Source organism: Halichoerus grypus, chromosome 10, assembly GCF_964656455.1.
Source record: "Halichoerus grypus chromosome 10, mHalGry1.hap1.1, whole genome shotgun sequence".
NCBI classification, from domain to species: domain Eukaryota; kingdom Metazoa; phylum Chordata; class Mammalia; order Carnivora; family Phocidae; genus Halichoerus; species Halichoerus grypus.
Window position 1 is genome coordinate 132,447,238 of NC_135721.1, and position 15,042 is coordinate 132,462,279.

General features: G+C 46.2%; 1 protein-coding gene across 1 annotated transcript; it reads right to left on the reverse strand.

The window, feature by feature from the left end:
• Positions 1–6,434: 6,434 nt before the first annotated feature.
• Positions 6,435–14,193, reverse strand: CBLN4 (cerebellin 4 precursor). Its single transcript, XM_036089931.2, has 3 exons — positions 12,506–14,193; positions 9,401–9,517; positions 6,435–7,759 (listed from the first exon to the last, which is right to left on the reverse strand). The coding sequence occupies exons 1-3, from the start codon at positions 12,794–12,796 to the stop codon at positions 7,562–7,564; spliced, it is 606 nt and encodes a 201-aa protein (XP_035945824.1). The 5' UTR covers positions 12,797–14,193; the 3' UTR covers positions 6,435–7,561.
• Positions 14,194–15,042: the final 849 nt, after the last annotated feature.

Consider the following 15,042-nt stretch of genomic DNA (forward strand, 5'->3'; position numbering starts at 1 on the left):
TCAGAAAAGGACCTTCTCACTAAAGATACTCTCATCTGTCAGAAGATTACTGTAATATTCTTATTTTGTTAGGACAGTTTGCTAAATATAAAAACAGTTCTACGATGTCTATGATAGAAGCGGCACACCCCTGAGATAGTGCAGTGTACAACCCCCACAACTGTACATGGCACCCCTGGTATCATTCTTCATTTTAAGCAAGACCAGACTCTGAAAGACAATTATGGTGAAAGCAGTGACAAGGTCACCCAGATCAAGTTGCTGTTTCAAAACACTTATCGTTAGTATTCATGGAAACTAACACACTGCTCTGCTTTCTAGATTGCAGAATCTCCACCCATAAAATGAAGAAGCATTTGCAGAGGTTTGGAACTTGTAGGAAAGCCGAAAGAGCAGATTCTGAGTTTATAGAATATGGGGCACATAGTAGGTGCACAGTAAGCGTGTGATCGTTTAGTCAGGGAAAAAAAAAAGGGAAACATTTAAACTCCAAAAGAAGGTTCTTGCTTTATTTCCTTTCTAACAGACTAGGTCTCTAACTCTCAGAAAGTCATGGATAACTGTGGGATTCTTGCCAACTTCAACTCATGACTTTGTACCAATCTCTGACAATAAAGGAGGACTTGATATTTTTTTTTCTTTAATCTCTAACTACCAAGTCAGTCAATGAAAAGAAAATCTTGCAAAATAGGACTTCTTTAAATGGCTTTTGGGCTCCATCGTTCCCTTTACAGATACTTATAAAATACTGTCTTATCTTCTCATGAGAGGGGAAAGGGGCAAAGTCCTATCTCCCCAGAGACCAGCCCCAGGTGCTTCTGGTGCTGCTCTTAAATCTTGAAGCCTCCCCACTCTGAGCTGCTCTCCTGGACGTGGCTTCCTTCCAAGCTCAGAAACAGCTTCCTTGAATTACTGAAATGTGGGGCGTTCCTCACCCTGGAGAGAAGTTACCAGACTCTTTCAACAGCATTTTTCCTTCCAATCAGGCTAGCCAAGAAGTGAAAGGGCAGAATCTAGTACACTTTCTGAGCCCACGGTTCACAATGTCACCCTAATGAAGAGAAGCTGCAATCTTTGCGGGTGAGACAGCATCTTTTACCTGCCAAGAACTGACCTCAGCACCGAGAGAAAGGAAAAAAAAAGAAAGAAAACAAAACTTGAACAGAAACTAGAATCAATTCTATTCCTTTTCATTCAATTGTCATTCATGTCAGATATCAATGAAATTTTATCATTCTTTTTTCCTAGTTTTTGGTTGAATGTGTTTTTATCCCTGTGCATTACCTCTCTGAGTGAATGCTTACGCTAGTAGTTACTCCATTTTTTACATGGGGGCGGGCATGATGTTAAAAATGCTAACACTGAAAGTAAAAGCCAAGCTATTTTAGAAGAAATGCTCATGACTGTTTATTTCTAAAGAGCTAAGGAACTTGGAAGAAAAACAGCCCCACACGACTTACAAAGGGAGCTGGATCCATTTTGTGTAGACACAGGAAAGGATCAAAGCCCCCTAACCCCATCCGGAACGCTGAACGTGCAGACTGGCCATCATCTTGGGTCAAACGGGATAACTGCCCGGTCAAAACAGGGGGCTACAGACAGTAGAATAAAGGGTTTTGCTGTGTCACTCGGGGCCTAGAGACATTTTCTGACCTAAGTATGCAGTGTGGAAGCATTCGGCCTGTTCCCTGTCCAATGTAGCAGCCCTCATTCCTATATGGTGCCACCCTAACCACATGCTAGGGTCTTGTCCCTGGTCACTGCACAGCCATCTCCAGACCCACCAGACTTGTTCCCAGCTTAATGATCTTCGTCTGCATTGAATGCTCAGAGCACCATATTCCCACCCTCAAATGGGCCCGGGCCTGCTCCTGCTTCTCCATGTCCCTTCTCTCTGGAACCCCCTGAAGGAAAACCACTGGGTGGAAAGGTCCTTTTAAGCCACGTCATCCTATCCCAAAGGAGGGAAAAAAAAAAAAGTAATGTGAAAATAGCCACTTGACCTGCATTAATGTCCCTACATTTTCTTCCTCTTATTGATTGTACCTTGGCAGTAAGGCTGAAACATGACCAATGACATAAATAAATAAATAATAACAAACAGCAGCCTCTCTGCACCCCTAAATTGCGAGCACAGAGCAGATCTTTGTGAGCCCCTCACCTTCCCCGGAAACAGCCAGACCAAAGCCCTCTAGGGTTTCCTGGAAAGTCAGAAGGTCAAAATTTATGTTCTCAAGGTAACCCAGGGGAAATAAAGACTTCCTTAGCTCAGTACAATGTGTTTCTCATTGTAAATATCACCAATTGGTCCTAAAAATTGTTAAGAAAGACTTCTGCCCTTGGATGAATTTTAAATGTACTGAATGACCTGCTAGAAACTGCGTTGTTGTTGATCCTTCTGAGCACACTCTCTCTTCTCTCTCTCTCTCTCTCTCTCTCACACACACACACACACACACACACACACACACACCCTTTACTCGATGGAGCAGTGTCTTCTGAAGCCAAACACCATGTGTGCTTAAAGGCACTGCGATCCCTGGAGAAGGATCACTTCAATTACAAAGAAAAAATGCAACGTAACTACATCTTTATTTCAGAACAAACGCTGACAAAATGAGGAATATCACTAAGGGTTTTCTCTCTTCACGAGAAAGCCACTTTCTGTGGATGACTTACCTTCGTTTTCACGCAAGCGTCTCCCACACCTTTGCTCTAGGTGAAGTCTTCCTCGAGCCCTTCCTCTGCACAAGCTGGCAGCAGTCCCTGGAGCCGCTTCCCATCACAAAGTAAGAGTCCCGTGTTCACCCGCACGAAAGCTTCGGACGCACTGCCTTCAGCCCGCTGGGTTATAAATAGGGAGGCTAACAGGAGCATTTGTAGTTCTGGGTCACTGCAAAGAAATGCCCTGCACCTGGATGGACTGAGGTTAAAAGAATCAGCTGGGGACTTGGTGAAACTGAAGCCCAGCCCATGAGAGTCTGATGCTGGTGGTCTCGGGTTTTACTTAAGGACAGGGCTTCATAAACGCTACTGTGCCTAAAAATCATGGGGTGGGGCAAAAAGACCTTTTGAAAAATGCAGATCCCAACTCAGTAGGTCTGGGGTGAGTCTAGACCCACCTGGGGTTTCTAACAAGCCCCCAGGTGATGCGGATGCATCCACAGACCACACTTTGAGTAACAAGCCTTTAAGAAACAACAATGGATGGTCTCGCCATTCACCGTGTGGTACCCGGGACAGGACCATGAACATCATCTGGGAGCTTTTTAGAAAGGCAGTTTCAGGGCCCACCCCAGACCTATGATACTGGAATCTACATTTTTATCAAGATTCCTAGATGGTTCTTATGCACATTCGTTTGAGAAGCTGACATAAGAGAACTTCAGGATCAAATTCACAAAGGAGTTGTCTTCCACAGAAAAGGCAGCTTGCAGCTGGGGTGGGGGGGGCAGTGCAAAAAAAAATGCATCTTTTTTATTCTAAAGCAACTGAAACCCATATTAAAGGTAGGCCTGCAGTAGAGGGGACTGAGTAACCTATTTAAAAACAAATCTCTTAAATCCCACCTTCTCCCTACCAAAGGGAACCACTTGGCACAAGAATTCTATTGTGGCTCCTCGGCTCTGAATGTGAAACTGCTATCATAAGGTGTCCCCTTCCTCTGCTCATCATTTCTCTATGGGCATTAGGTCAAACAACTTGGGGACCTTGCTATAACCAGTGCATTACCACTGTTCTGGGGACAGGCGGTTTAAACAGTAAAGGGGGACTGATAAAGCCCAGTATGCTCAGTCAGGAGGCGAGGTGGAACCGCATGTTCAGATCTCAGTTGCTCCTTGCAAAGACTCTGTGTCTGATGTTTAGGGAGGTCTGAAAAAGGCAGATGTCACCACTTCTATGAACTCAGCACCTTAACAAAACGTGTGACACATCAGAAGGATAATTTCTTCAGTGTTGGCTGAAGAGATTTATTTCAAGATTTAAAGCAGTAAATAAAAAATCTTAAAAAGGGGGGGGCGCCTGGGTGGCTCAGTCATTAAGCGTCTGCCTTTGGCTCAGGTCATGATCCCAGAGTCCTGGGATCGAGCCCCCACATCGGGCTCCCTGCTCAGTGGGAGGCCTGCTTCTCCCTCTCCCACTCCCCCTGCTTGTGTTCCCTCTCTCGCTGTCTCTCTGTCAAATAAATAAATAAAAATCTTAAAAAAAAAATTTAAAGCAGTAGTTGCTAAAAAGTAGAGGCCAAAAGAAGACATGTGTCTATAGATCTCCAGAAACCAAAAAGAAAGGGGAAAACAGACTTAATTCAAAAAAAAAATAAAACAAAACTTTAATTAAATAATCACCTTCTAACAGAATCTGGGGTCACGGAGAGCACCCTAAAAGCAGTTGGAATCAGTGAGATCCTATCCACAAGCTCTTTATTTCCTTCAGTTGTGTTTTTCTTGGGATTCTGTTTGCTACAAACAATTGCTTGCATTTGTTGATCAATAGATCAAGGAACAGTCAAAGGAGATAGGGAACATCTACGAAGGGATGATGCTGGCATCGATGAATGTGGACAGGGCCAATGCAAATACTGTGTTCAATTAGCATTTTTGTGGACCGAGCAATTTCTGGAAACTATTCTCAAGTCACAGAACACACAGGGAGCATCTGGCTCCATTTCTGGAAGCACTTCTGATACCCTTGCTTCCAGCTCTTCAACCAGTCCCCCTCCAACTCAGTTCTTGACCCTTCATCATGCCAGTCTTAACATCCTCCTTCTGCTCTACTTGCTTCTTTGCTGTGCTCGGGCTTCAGGTAATAACAGCCAACCCTTCGTTGGGCTTCCTTACAGAGTCCGAGGCACTTCACACACCTTATTAAATTCTCACAAGAATTTCTTGTTTACTAAGGAAATAACTAAAGCTCAGAGAGGTGAGGAAACCTGCCCCAGGTCACAGAGCTGGTAAGTGAAGGCTGCAGGATTCCATCCTATGTCTGTTCCAAATCCAGAGTCCCCTGACTAAATCATTCTGTCCCTTTTGTTCCCTCCCTTCTACCTTACCTTTCCAGCCACTGTGTCTGCCTAGCTCTTACTTCCTAGACCCGGTCTGGAGTAAGAACCTGAGGCTTTCACTGGACCTCGTTGATGAGAAGTCTCATCTCTCGACTGGGGTTCCTCCCTCCTGCAAGTGTCCTCCCACATCTGATAGCCACAGCTTCAGTACCTTTTCATATTGAATTTTTCGGGGAGGTTTTGAATGGATTTTGCATTCCAAAATATATACACTGGAGCTTAGGGATTACGGTCAAGCCCATTGCCAACGTTCTTTTTATGTTCAGAAAAAAATCAAGAAAAATAAGGGCAAGCCCCAAAGGATGGCCACAAGCATATTTACATTAGACACTTCTACACTGGTCTATTTAGTTAAGCCCCACATTTTCTCTGTTCCATCATAGGTGTCTATTAATAATTCCAATACCCTGAGCCGTTTTGCCAAAACAATGACTAATAGTGTATTTATCCAAGTATAATCCAGTCTGCTGCAAGGTAGAGATGCAAGCCCTGAATACAGAGAGCCGGGGGGAGGTTATTTTAGAGCAGGTATATATTTGCGGAGGATGCCACTCATGTTTAGATGAAAGTCCCCCGTGCAATACTGTTTTTCTCACATTACGCAATCACCAAGGAGGAAAGTTTCTGACTGAAAGCCAGCTGGAGAGTGAATAACTTGCCAAGCAAAACACTGAGGATCCAACGCTAACATCTCCAGATAATTCTTCTTGGGGCGGGAGGACAGTGTTCCTGTGATGAATGAATATTTTGACTTGGTGATTAATCACAATTACGCTAGAAGACCTGACTACATGTCTCCTCCTACAGGGTCCTCTAACACCTTCCTTGCTGCCACCATCTACAGAAGGGGCTCTCCAAAATTGCTTTAATTGACAACAGACCAGGAAATTGAGCCAAAGCTCCAGATGTGACATCTATAATAATAGTTCCTCCTCAAAAGAAACCTGTGATCTTCTATTTGTCTTTTAGTGTTGTGAAGGGGGCGGAACTTTTCCCCGAAGTCTTCACGTTGAAAATAGCGGTCTCTATACCATGGCCACGCACTCATTCACTGAGCGCCCTCGGGAGATTTTAGCCAATTTTTTCAACTTAACTACCTAAGAGTAAGTCCCTTCTGAAAGAAAAGTTTACAGAGTCCATCGATTCTCTTTTGGCAGGCTGACAACTCCTGGATTAGAACAGATTAAACATAGGGAAGCCTTCCCACGCCAATCCAGAGAAGGTTCTCCCCAGATTCCGAAAGCTTTTCTTAAACTCCGGGAAATGGAAACGAGAAGGGGGAAGGAAAGAAGGTTTGGTGAAAAGGGGGAAATAAACCACGGAGAATAATATTTCCTGAACCGAAAGGACAAAACAATTCAGCTAACATATATTAACCTTTATTCTATGACAGAGACATAAATAATTTTATGAATTCATATGACTTGTACAAAAGACAAAATAAGATATTGCACTAAGTTTAGATATGGGATATTTGGATTTAATATTAGCTAAACAGATAAATATATACAATTTAAGGAATTAAGGCAAAACCAGATGATACTTTCAAACACAACAGAAGGCTTGAAAAATAGGTATAATTAAAAACAAAGGCATCCCATCTCCAGTTAATAAAGTGGTCATGTCTAAGGGAAAAAAATCCCTTAGGTTTTTAATAAAGTGGTTATTATCCATCATGTTAATTCAAGCTGAGCAAGAAAGTATAGGATTTCCCATGGAGGAGGGCGGTTTGGTGGAGGTTTGGGGGCTGAGCACTTAGAACTCACGTAAGCAACTTTTTCCTTGTCAGATTTATGATCTATTCTTCCTATTAGAAAATATAATTTGGAAAATATGACTCTTTCACAAATATAATTAAAATACAACTATGAAGCATTCTTTTTTGTTAAGGGAAGTCATGTTGGTGATATCATAGGGTAACTTTGCGGGCAAGCCATTCGTTACCCTATTTGTAGAGAAGACACAAAGCCAGTCACTGAAAAACAACCCCCAGTTACTGTAAGAGAACAAAACAAACTGATTCCAAAGGAATAAAAACGAGTGTAATCAATATATCAACACAGCACACAGTTCTTTGGCAGTATCGCACTAACCGTTGATTGAAGTCAGAACTTGAGAGTTTTCTAATTCTTAGACCCGGTTGCCAGTCTTTTCTTAAAAACAAAGAAATAAAATTCCACATCTGCAACGAATTCAGTGATTCCAGGAAATTAAATTCAGAATAAACCTTGCAGACAGCTTTTGACTGTCACACTTGAGCACAGGTACATATTATGTCTGCTGAGAGTCCCCATCCGAGTATACGGAGACGCACACACACACAAAATAATCTGTGGGACTGTGTATTGGTTCGGACAGGCCTAGAATCCTTAAAGAGAATCCATATTCACCCATGAGAAACCGATAAAAGACATCAATCCGAGGATGAGAAAATGATCTTCCAGTAACTCAGGGGTGGGCCACCCCTCCCCTGGATCAACATCACGGAGAAATCAAATCCTATAAGGGAAACACCAGAAAGCCAGAGAACGTGGAGTACTGCCAGCCTCCAACCAAGTTACCTTTCTCCAGTTTCAGGTAAACTTTATCCTCCTTATCCAGGTAGAGAAGCACACCGTTAGTAGCAGCTTCGCGAGTAACGTCTTTGTCCCCGGCAAAGGCAGATATTACTGGCTTCCCATTTAACATCAGGTTAACCTACGAGGGAAAAAAAAAATCACTGAAAACATCTACCAGGGCTAATGAATGATGTCTGAGATGACAGACCCAGTAAACCATCTGATGTTCAGCAAATTCATCCCCAGCGATGGCTGCACTTAGTAGGTCCACTGCCAACCACAGTGGCTGCACTTAGTAGGTCTACTGAGCTGATTTTCTTTTTTTTTTTTTTCAATTTCTCCCATAGAAATTTCCTGAAATGCTTACAAAAGAATACCATCCGTGGACAGCAACCTAGCCTTGGGAAAACTGGCCTCCCTTCAACACATAAATTAAGCTTGCTGTTTTATTTACTTCTCACATTCAATAGCAATCTTTTGGTAATGAAGCAAGCCTGAGGCTTCCCAGTATATTAGAAAAAGAAGTCCAGTGCCCTTTTCTCTGATAAACCCAGATACAGCAAGATTCTACCAACACATTTTTCAGGTTACTAAACCTGCAACAGGCATAGTGCTGAAGATCATTTGAAATTTTGGAATGTGTATGTGTGTGTGTTGGCGGGGGGTGTTCTGTTTTTTTCTTTTTTCCCTGATAATGTGTATTAAAAATAATAAATGTACATTATTAAATGTGTATTAAAAAATAATAATCACCACCATAGTGAAGATTTTAATGATGGATAATTAGCAAAGAATCCATAATTAATAAACTCAAAATTATTAACAAATAATAAACTCAAAATTTTCTCCCGACTACAGTTTTGATTATACTGTGTTAAACATTACATAAATTTCCAAATATCGGGGCTTGAGAAAAGCTTTTCCATGCTAGTAAATTTCTTTACTAGATAGTCATTCCTTTTATGTTAAAAAAAAGTACTGCCTAAATTAAATCTGAGGATGATCAATTTACCCATTCGCTAGAAGCTGTGAAAGTGGTAGGAGAGTGTGTAATCCACCTTTCACGTAGCCATAGTATACAACACACACACTGAGCATAAGATAAAGAGAATGCTAGAATTCCATAGACATGCATTGGTATTATTGGGTGTTAGCATATTTGAATATTCTAGGAACTCGTCTTTGAGTGTAAGGTCAAGCCTATTACCTGAGAAAGGACAACACAAAATATGTTGCTAACTGTGGAACTGAAATTTCTAAGAATTCACTAGTTTTCAGAGTAACTGAGGATAAACTATTTAAAGCATATGCAGAGGAATGCCCTTCCGTAAAAAGTGTATTTTTTCTAATGGTTAACTGTAGCTCAAAATTTCTAACAATGATGGCAAATTTGTTTTATTTAATATGTACTTGTAAAGTTCTGCTAGTCTTACAAGTTTCTTCCTTACAAGTTCAAATAATTTTTGCACATTTAATGAAATCAAGATCTTATAAAGAGATTTGTGCCACTGAGTTTTTAACTAAGGCATGTTTTCCAAATGGTTGGTTGTTATTAAGGTAATACATTCTACTGTTTATTGTTCTATATGTTTCTTGTCATAGTCTTAATGGATGTAATAAAGAAGAAAACTGGAAATTAAGTGTTTTAAAAATAAACTATAAAGATGGTTGTTTATTTTTATAATGAAAACACATCTTTGGATAAACACTTAAATACATAACCCACTGCCAATAAACACGGCCGTTTGGGGGTAGAGAGGGAGCAGTTGAAAACACATACCTGGATTGTTTGGCTCTGGTAGACTTTAATTACATGAAAGCTGAAACTGTAAATTCCTTTTCTTGGTGCTACAAAGACAGACTCCAGGGTGAAAAAATTACCCACGTTTACTAGGATCTACAAATAAAAATAATAAGTAACAGTAAATTATTAACAATAATCTCTTCTGTAAGTTTCCTTCCTTCCTTCCATCTTCCCCTCCCTCCTTCCCTCTCTCTTTCTCTCTCTCTCTCTCTTTCTAGCTTTCTTTATTTCTTTCATAAGTAGTTTAAGAAACCATAGAGAATAAAACATTGAGTTCTACTTTTTTCCTCTTTGGTGACTTGGGAAATAGATTTGTGAAATGGAAGGTTTTTCTGTCTTTTAAATGGTAGAGGAAAAAAAGTAACTGCTTTGTATTCATGCCTCAATTTCCAGCAAGGCCTGATGGCTCTGGAAACAACTAGGTAACACGGAGGACTTATAAATATTAGCTTTACCTTGAGAGCCAGATAAAAGGCATCTGCCCTGTATTTATATTCCCATCCTCTACAAGCCTTTGCAATGTCCAGAGATGACGTTTCCAAGACAGCCAATCGGCATCCATGGGCTCTCTGCAGTCATTCCTGGACATATCACATAGAGGCCTGGGCACCCCCTCCACCCTGTGACATAATCCATGACACTGAATAGTGCACAGACTAATCTGAATGCCTGGCCCTCCCCTGAGCCTCCACCAAACCTCTCCTAAGATCCATGGCCATTTTTTCAGTCCTGTGCCATCTAGGCCTTAATTATAATATTTTGGCAATGACTCAGCCTTTGCAGGCTGCCAAAAGTAGAGCATGAATAAGGACAGACTGTGAAATTGGTGGCCTTCTTGTCTTCCTGCCAGTGTTATCCGTTATCCTCTTCTCAATCACCTGCTCTTTATTTAGACTTCAAGGGTCAAAAATGAAAAGTAAAATAAGGCACTATTTCCTAAGAAAGCAGCAATGCATTTTGTATTCCAAGATGTGCAGCCTGTTTCTACTGCTTATGAAATTAACTCTGAATTTCAATAAGTGACCTCTTAAACCAAATTTGCAAATGTCACATAAGTCAGTCCCTTCCTATGAGAAGGAGAGTGAGAATGTTTGGGGGTGGGAAGTTGTAAAATGACTGGGGTTTATTCCATTTCTCTCCAAGAAATGAATATATAACTGGCATTCAAAAAAATCAGATGTCCCTATAAGGATACATTTCCACTGTATCAGTGGCAATCTGCCACTATCTCTTGTAAATGCTACATTCGTGCCAATATTAGGCCTTTTGCATAATTCCCTAAAAACATACTATCATCTCTGAGCAATGCACCAGAATAGAGTAGCGGGTCAAGTTGATGTACCAGGTTCAACCCTCGACTTAAAATACATGTATGTGTATAATTTTATTCTGAGAGTTCACCTTCTTCCAAATAATCCTCAGATTTCTTTCTCTGACCTGATGATCAATGATCTTTCAGCAACGAATCACCAGCTATGCAATAATCCCCAGCAGAGCTGTTACAAAGATTTTTCTCAAGCACATTTAAAATAATTTGAGGTACTTAGCGGGGACTTCCTGACTCAGATACAAGTAGCATAATTCATTAGCAATAATGGAAATGTCTGATTAGTGTTGACTACACACAAGGCTGGATGTTGACTCTACATTGTAATTGGAGCATCCCAGCACATACAGATTTATAACTAAATGTGTCTTGTGTTCTCTGAGATGCACAGTTCCCCAAACAGAAGAACAAATCCTCTCCTCTTCTAACTGACAGAAAGGTCATGGAAAAGAAGGCATTTTACAGTGCCACGTCCACAACGTCCAACATTTAATTAATGCATTGAAATATAAACCAGGGGTGGTGCTAGACTTTATTTCCATCAGGATGGAAAATACTGCACCAAAACCCCAAAGGGGCTGCTTCATTCTTTAAAAATTATAGCTATCTGATAGTAAGCCCCAGAGAAGCATTCTCTGCCTGGCCAGCTGGAGAGTGCATTACTTAGGAACAATTAAGTAAGGAATGGAAATGTCACCTCTTTCCTTCCCTGGCACACACTGCAGTACCACTTAACCTGTGTTCCCACACATGTGTCTTTGCATACAACTGTGCACTACACAAGTGACTACGGAATTTAAAAGACTCGGTGCTGTTAGGGTTGAACTTACAACCCCGGAGTCAGTTTCCAGTTTTAAGACTGCTTGCTAAAGCTAAGCTGATACCCCTGGGGTTTCTCATCAGCCAAACCCCAGAGCTCCAGCCACAGATTTCATCAGTTCCTCTCCACCCCCTACCCTCAACCCCAAAGTCTGTCTTTCCCCAGTAACTTGCAATTCTCTGAAAGGACCGGAGCAGGGGAAGGGAGCACCGGCTCCCCAGCGCTTCCCAATGGGAGCTCCCTGCAGCTGCCCTCCCTCTCCTTCCACAACTTTTCTCCAAGTACCACAGAAAGGCTTTCTGCTGCAAAGGCGCCTGCAGCGTGTGAGGGGATCCTGGCAGCAGAAAGGTGGGCGAGACCTGACCCACGCCATCACTGCCTGCCCTTGGCAGCCACCTGCGAGAGCTCTGCAGAGAACGTGGACCCCCAAAGCTCTCCTTGGGGAGAAGCTTCTCCACCTGGGGGGGGGGGGGGACAAATCATTTATCCGGAGACCGCGAGGGGACCGCGCTGGAACCGCCTGGGCAGCACCTGCAGAGGAGTCTGAGCCCGGGGGGGGGGGGGGGGGGGGGTAAGCTCTGGCCAAGAGATCTCGAGGTCCAGGGACCAGCCTCCCGCCGGCTCCTATGGACCTGTTGCTGTGAAACTCGCCCCAAGCTCTTGTGGCTGGGCTCTGCGCTCCCAGCCTCTCCCCCTCCTTTCTCTCCGGAGGCCAGGAGGGAATGCGGGCAGGGGCGGTGGTGGGAGAGACAGAAGTTCCAGACCCAGACCTATTTGGGAAGGCGAGTGCCGAAATGATCCTCCACATCCCAGTCAGACCAACTTAGCCTGAGCAGGCAGCCTGGGTCTCTGGGCTGCCAGAAGATCGACCCCCCCACCCCCCCCACCACCACCCATACACACACCCGGTGCCCTGCATCCCTCAGGGTCTGACCTGATCGAAGTAAATGATGCGCGTCTTGTTGCTCATCTCCGACGGCTCATGGTTGGTGCTCCGCACCGCCGAGAAGGCGACCTTGGAGTTGGCCGCCCGGACCGAGATCCCCAGAGGGGAGGAAGAGGAGCCCTTGGAGTCCGTGGCCGGGTTCGAGTCGCACACCACCAGACACTTGCCCTCCAGCACAATGGGCTCCGTGTCGTTCTGTGCCCAGACGGGCAGCGCCGGCAGGGTGAGGGCCAGCAGCACGGCCGGCACCACGGACAGCGCCCGGCTCCCGGAGCCCATGGTGAGGCGCGTGGGCAGCCGCAGCCGGCTGACGCTCCCGCTCGCCCGCTTCGCCTCCAACCCCGGGACCCCGGCGCTCGGGAAGATGCCAGTGGCTAGATCGACAGCGCTGCGGGAACGGCGGCGGCGGCGGCGGCGCGCACACTTCCCCCAATTCTGTGGTTTGAAGTCAAAGTCTCCGCTCGCGCTCTCTCGCGGGCTCTGTTACCTTTGTCCTTTGAGGAGCTCATGCAGAACCCCCTACCCCACCCTCCTCCGCCCAAGAATCAGCCCTGCCTGGGGCCCCTGCACCCACCCTTGTTCCTGGACATCTAAAAGTCACCACACCCTCACATTCACAACTCAAAGAGGAAAACGGTAATAAATTCTCACCCCAAACCCAAGCACCCCCAGGTGGACGACGGAGCAGGAAAAACAAAGGAGACTCAAAGAAAAGCCTCGGGGGTAGGTGGGTGCCGAGCGGTGCGGCTGTCGGTCCTGTACGCGTCCGGCTTGCGGCAGGGACGAATTACAGAGGCAGAAGGTGTTTCCCGGACTGAGGAGAACGCGAGGCTGTGTTCATGGCCAGGACTCCGGCGACTCCCACTTTCGCCTCGTCCGAAATTCCCCACACCTCGGCGCCTCTCGGACGTCGGCAGGTAGGCAGCAGCCAGCCGGGTCCCGGGCACGGAGAGCACCGGTCCGCGGGATCAGTTCCAGGGCGCAGGGCGGCTCGGCGGCGGGGTCCTCTCCAGCCGCTGCCGCGCGCCCCGAGTCCCTGCGCACAACTTTGTCCTCGCGCAGCCGGGAGGGCGCCAGGCGGGCACACGCGCGCTATTTATAGGAGCGCGGCGTCCGGCCGGCTCGGCCTCCAGCTCACGCCGCTGGCTCCCGGGAGAGGGGGAGAAGGAGTCGAGTGACCCCAGCGAGCGGCTCCCGCCCGGCGTTGAACGCACCCCGGAGCAAGCGCGGCTCACACCGCTGCTGTCTGCCGAGGTCCGAGGCCACCCAGCCCGGGGAGCGCGCGGCGCGGAGAGTGTGTGCCCAGAGAGACGCGCGCACAGCCCCGCGCTCGCCCAGCTCCGCGCCTGCTCGCCCCTCCTCGGTCTGGGCGGGCAGAGGGGGCTGCGGCTCTCCTCGCCCCTCCCCAGCGCCGGACTCCGCCGCCGAGCGCTCTCCGAGCCGAGCGCGGGGCTGCCCGCCGGGGCCGTGCAGCCGGCTGCGCGCTGCCCGGGACCTGGGGACCCGCCGGCGTCCCGACCGCGGCTGGCCCAGAGCCGGCCCCAAGGAGCCCTGGCGCCTGGCGAGCTCTGGGGAGCCTCGGGGCGGACCAAAGCCGGCGGGGGCCGCTGGGAGGAGGTGCCCGATGCCTTCCGCTCCGGGAAGACGAGCCTCAGACGCTGCAGGGGCGAACCCACCCACACCGCGAACCCACCCCAAGCCAGGCCAGAGGAAGAGTGAGAGAGAGTTAACAGGGCAAGAATGAGTCCTCCGAAACCGTACCCCTAAAAAAAAAAAAAAAAAAAAAGCCAACTCCACTCTTGAGAATACAGCACCCTCTTGATGTGCCACCCTCCCCTCTGGGCCACCCCACTGTCATCTTGGCCTCTGACCGGCAAGATTTATCTTTTCCTTTCACAGCCACCACTGGGACGGAAGGGCTTTCTCTGTCTGGCTGCGTGAACTTGGCCAAGTCACTTACCCTATCTGTGAGGGCAGGACTCCACTATGCAAGGTCCTGTCAGCCCTCCAGTTCTATCATGCTTTGGGGTCCTGTCACTCTCTTCCCAAATGCCTTTTAGACTTCCAGCTGACAAAGGGCAGGTACCGAATCTTCTAGCAAAACAGCATCCCCAGCAGCCATTCCTGACTAATTATTAATCGAAGGGATGTTTGTTGAACAATGTCCCCCAGAGAGATGGCTCCCCTGTTCCTTCCTGAGTGAAGGGCATCCTCATGAACATGGATTCAAGCCCCTCCACAACAGAAGCCAGACCTGTATCTTCAGTCTGGGAGGGTCCTTCATAAGGGCTGAGTGTTGAACCATAAGCACCACACTGCACCTCCGGTTGTTAAAACTGCAAATACTTCTACTGCTTGGTATTTCTCTGGCCCCCATTCCCCCATAATCTTGCAACTAGATGAGTCCATGCCTGGAGCCAGAGGCCCTCCCAGATGCTGCTCCAGAACAGTGCTCTGTTCTGACTGGCAAGTGCTCTTTGTCCTAATGCTGACTATCACCAATCTAAGCTACAGCCGAAGATGGC

Coding starts and splice junctions, on each gene's coding strand:
- CBLN4 (XM_036089931.2), bottom strand. CDS start 12,796: ATGGGCTCCGGGAGCCGGGCGCTGTCCGTGGTGCCGGCCGTGCTGCTG. Junction 9,518..12,505: donor GCATCATTTACTTCGATCAG/GTCAGACCCTGA, acceptor TTTTATTTGTAG/ATCCTAGTAAACGTGGGTAA. Junction 7,760..9,400: donor ACCAGAGCCAAACAATCCAG/GTATGTGTTTTC, acceptor TTTCCCTCGTAG/GTTAACCTGATGTTAAATGG.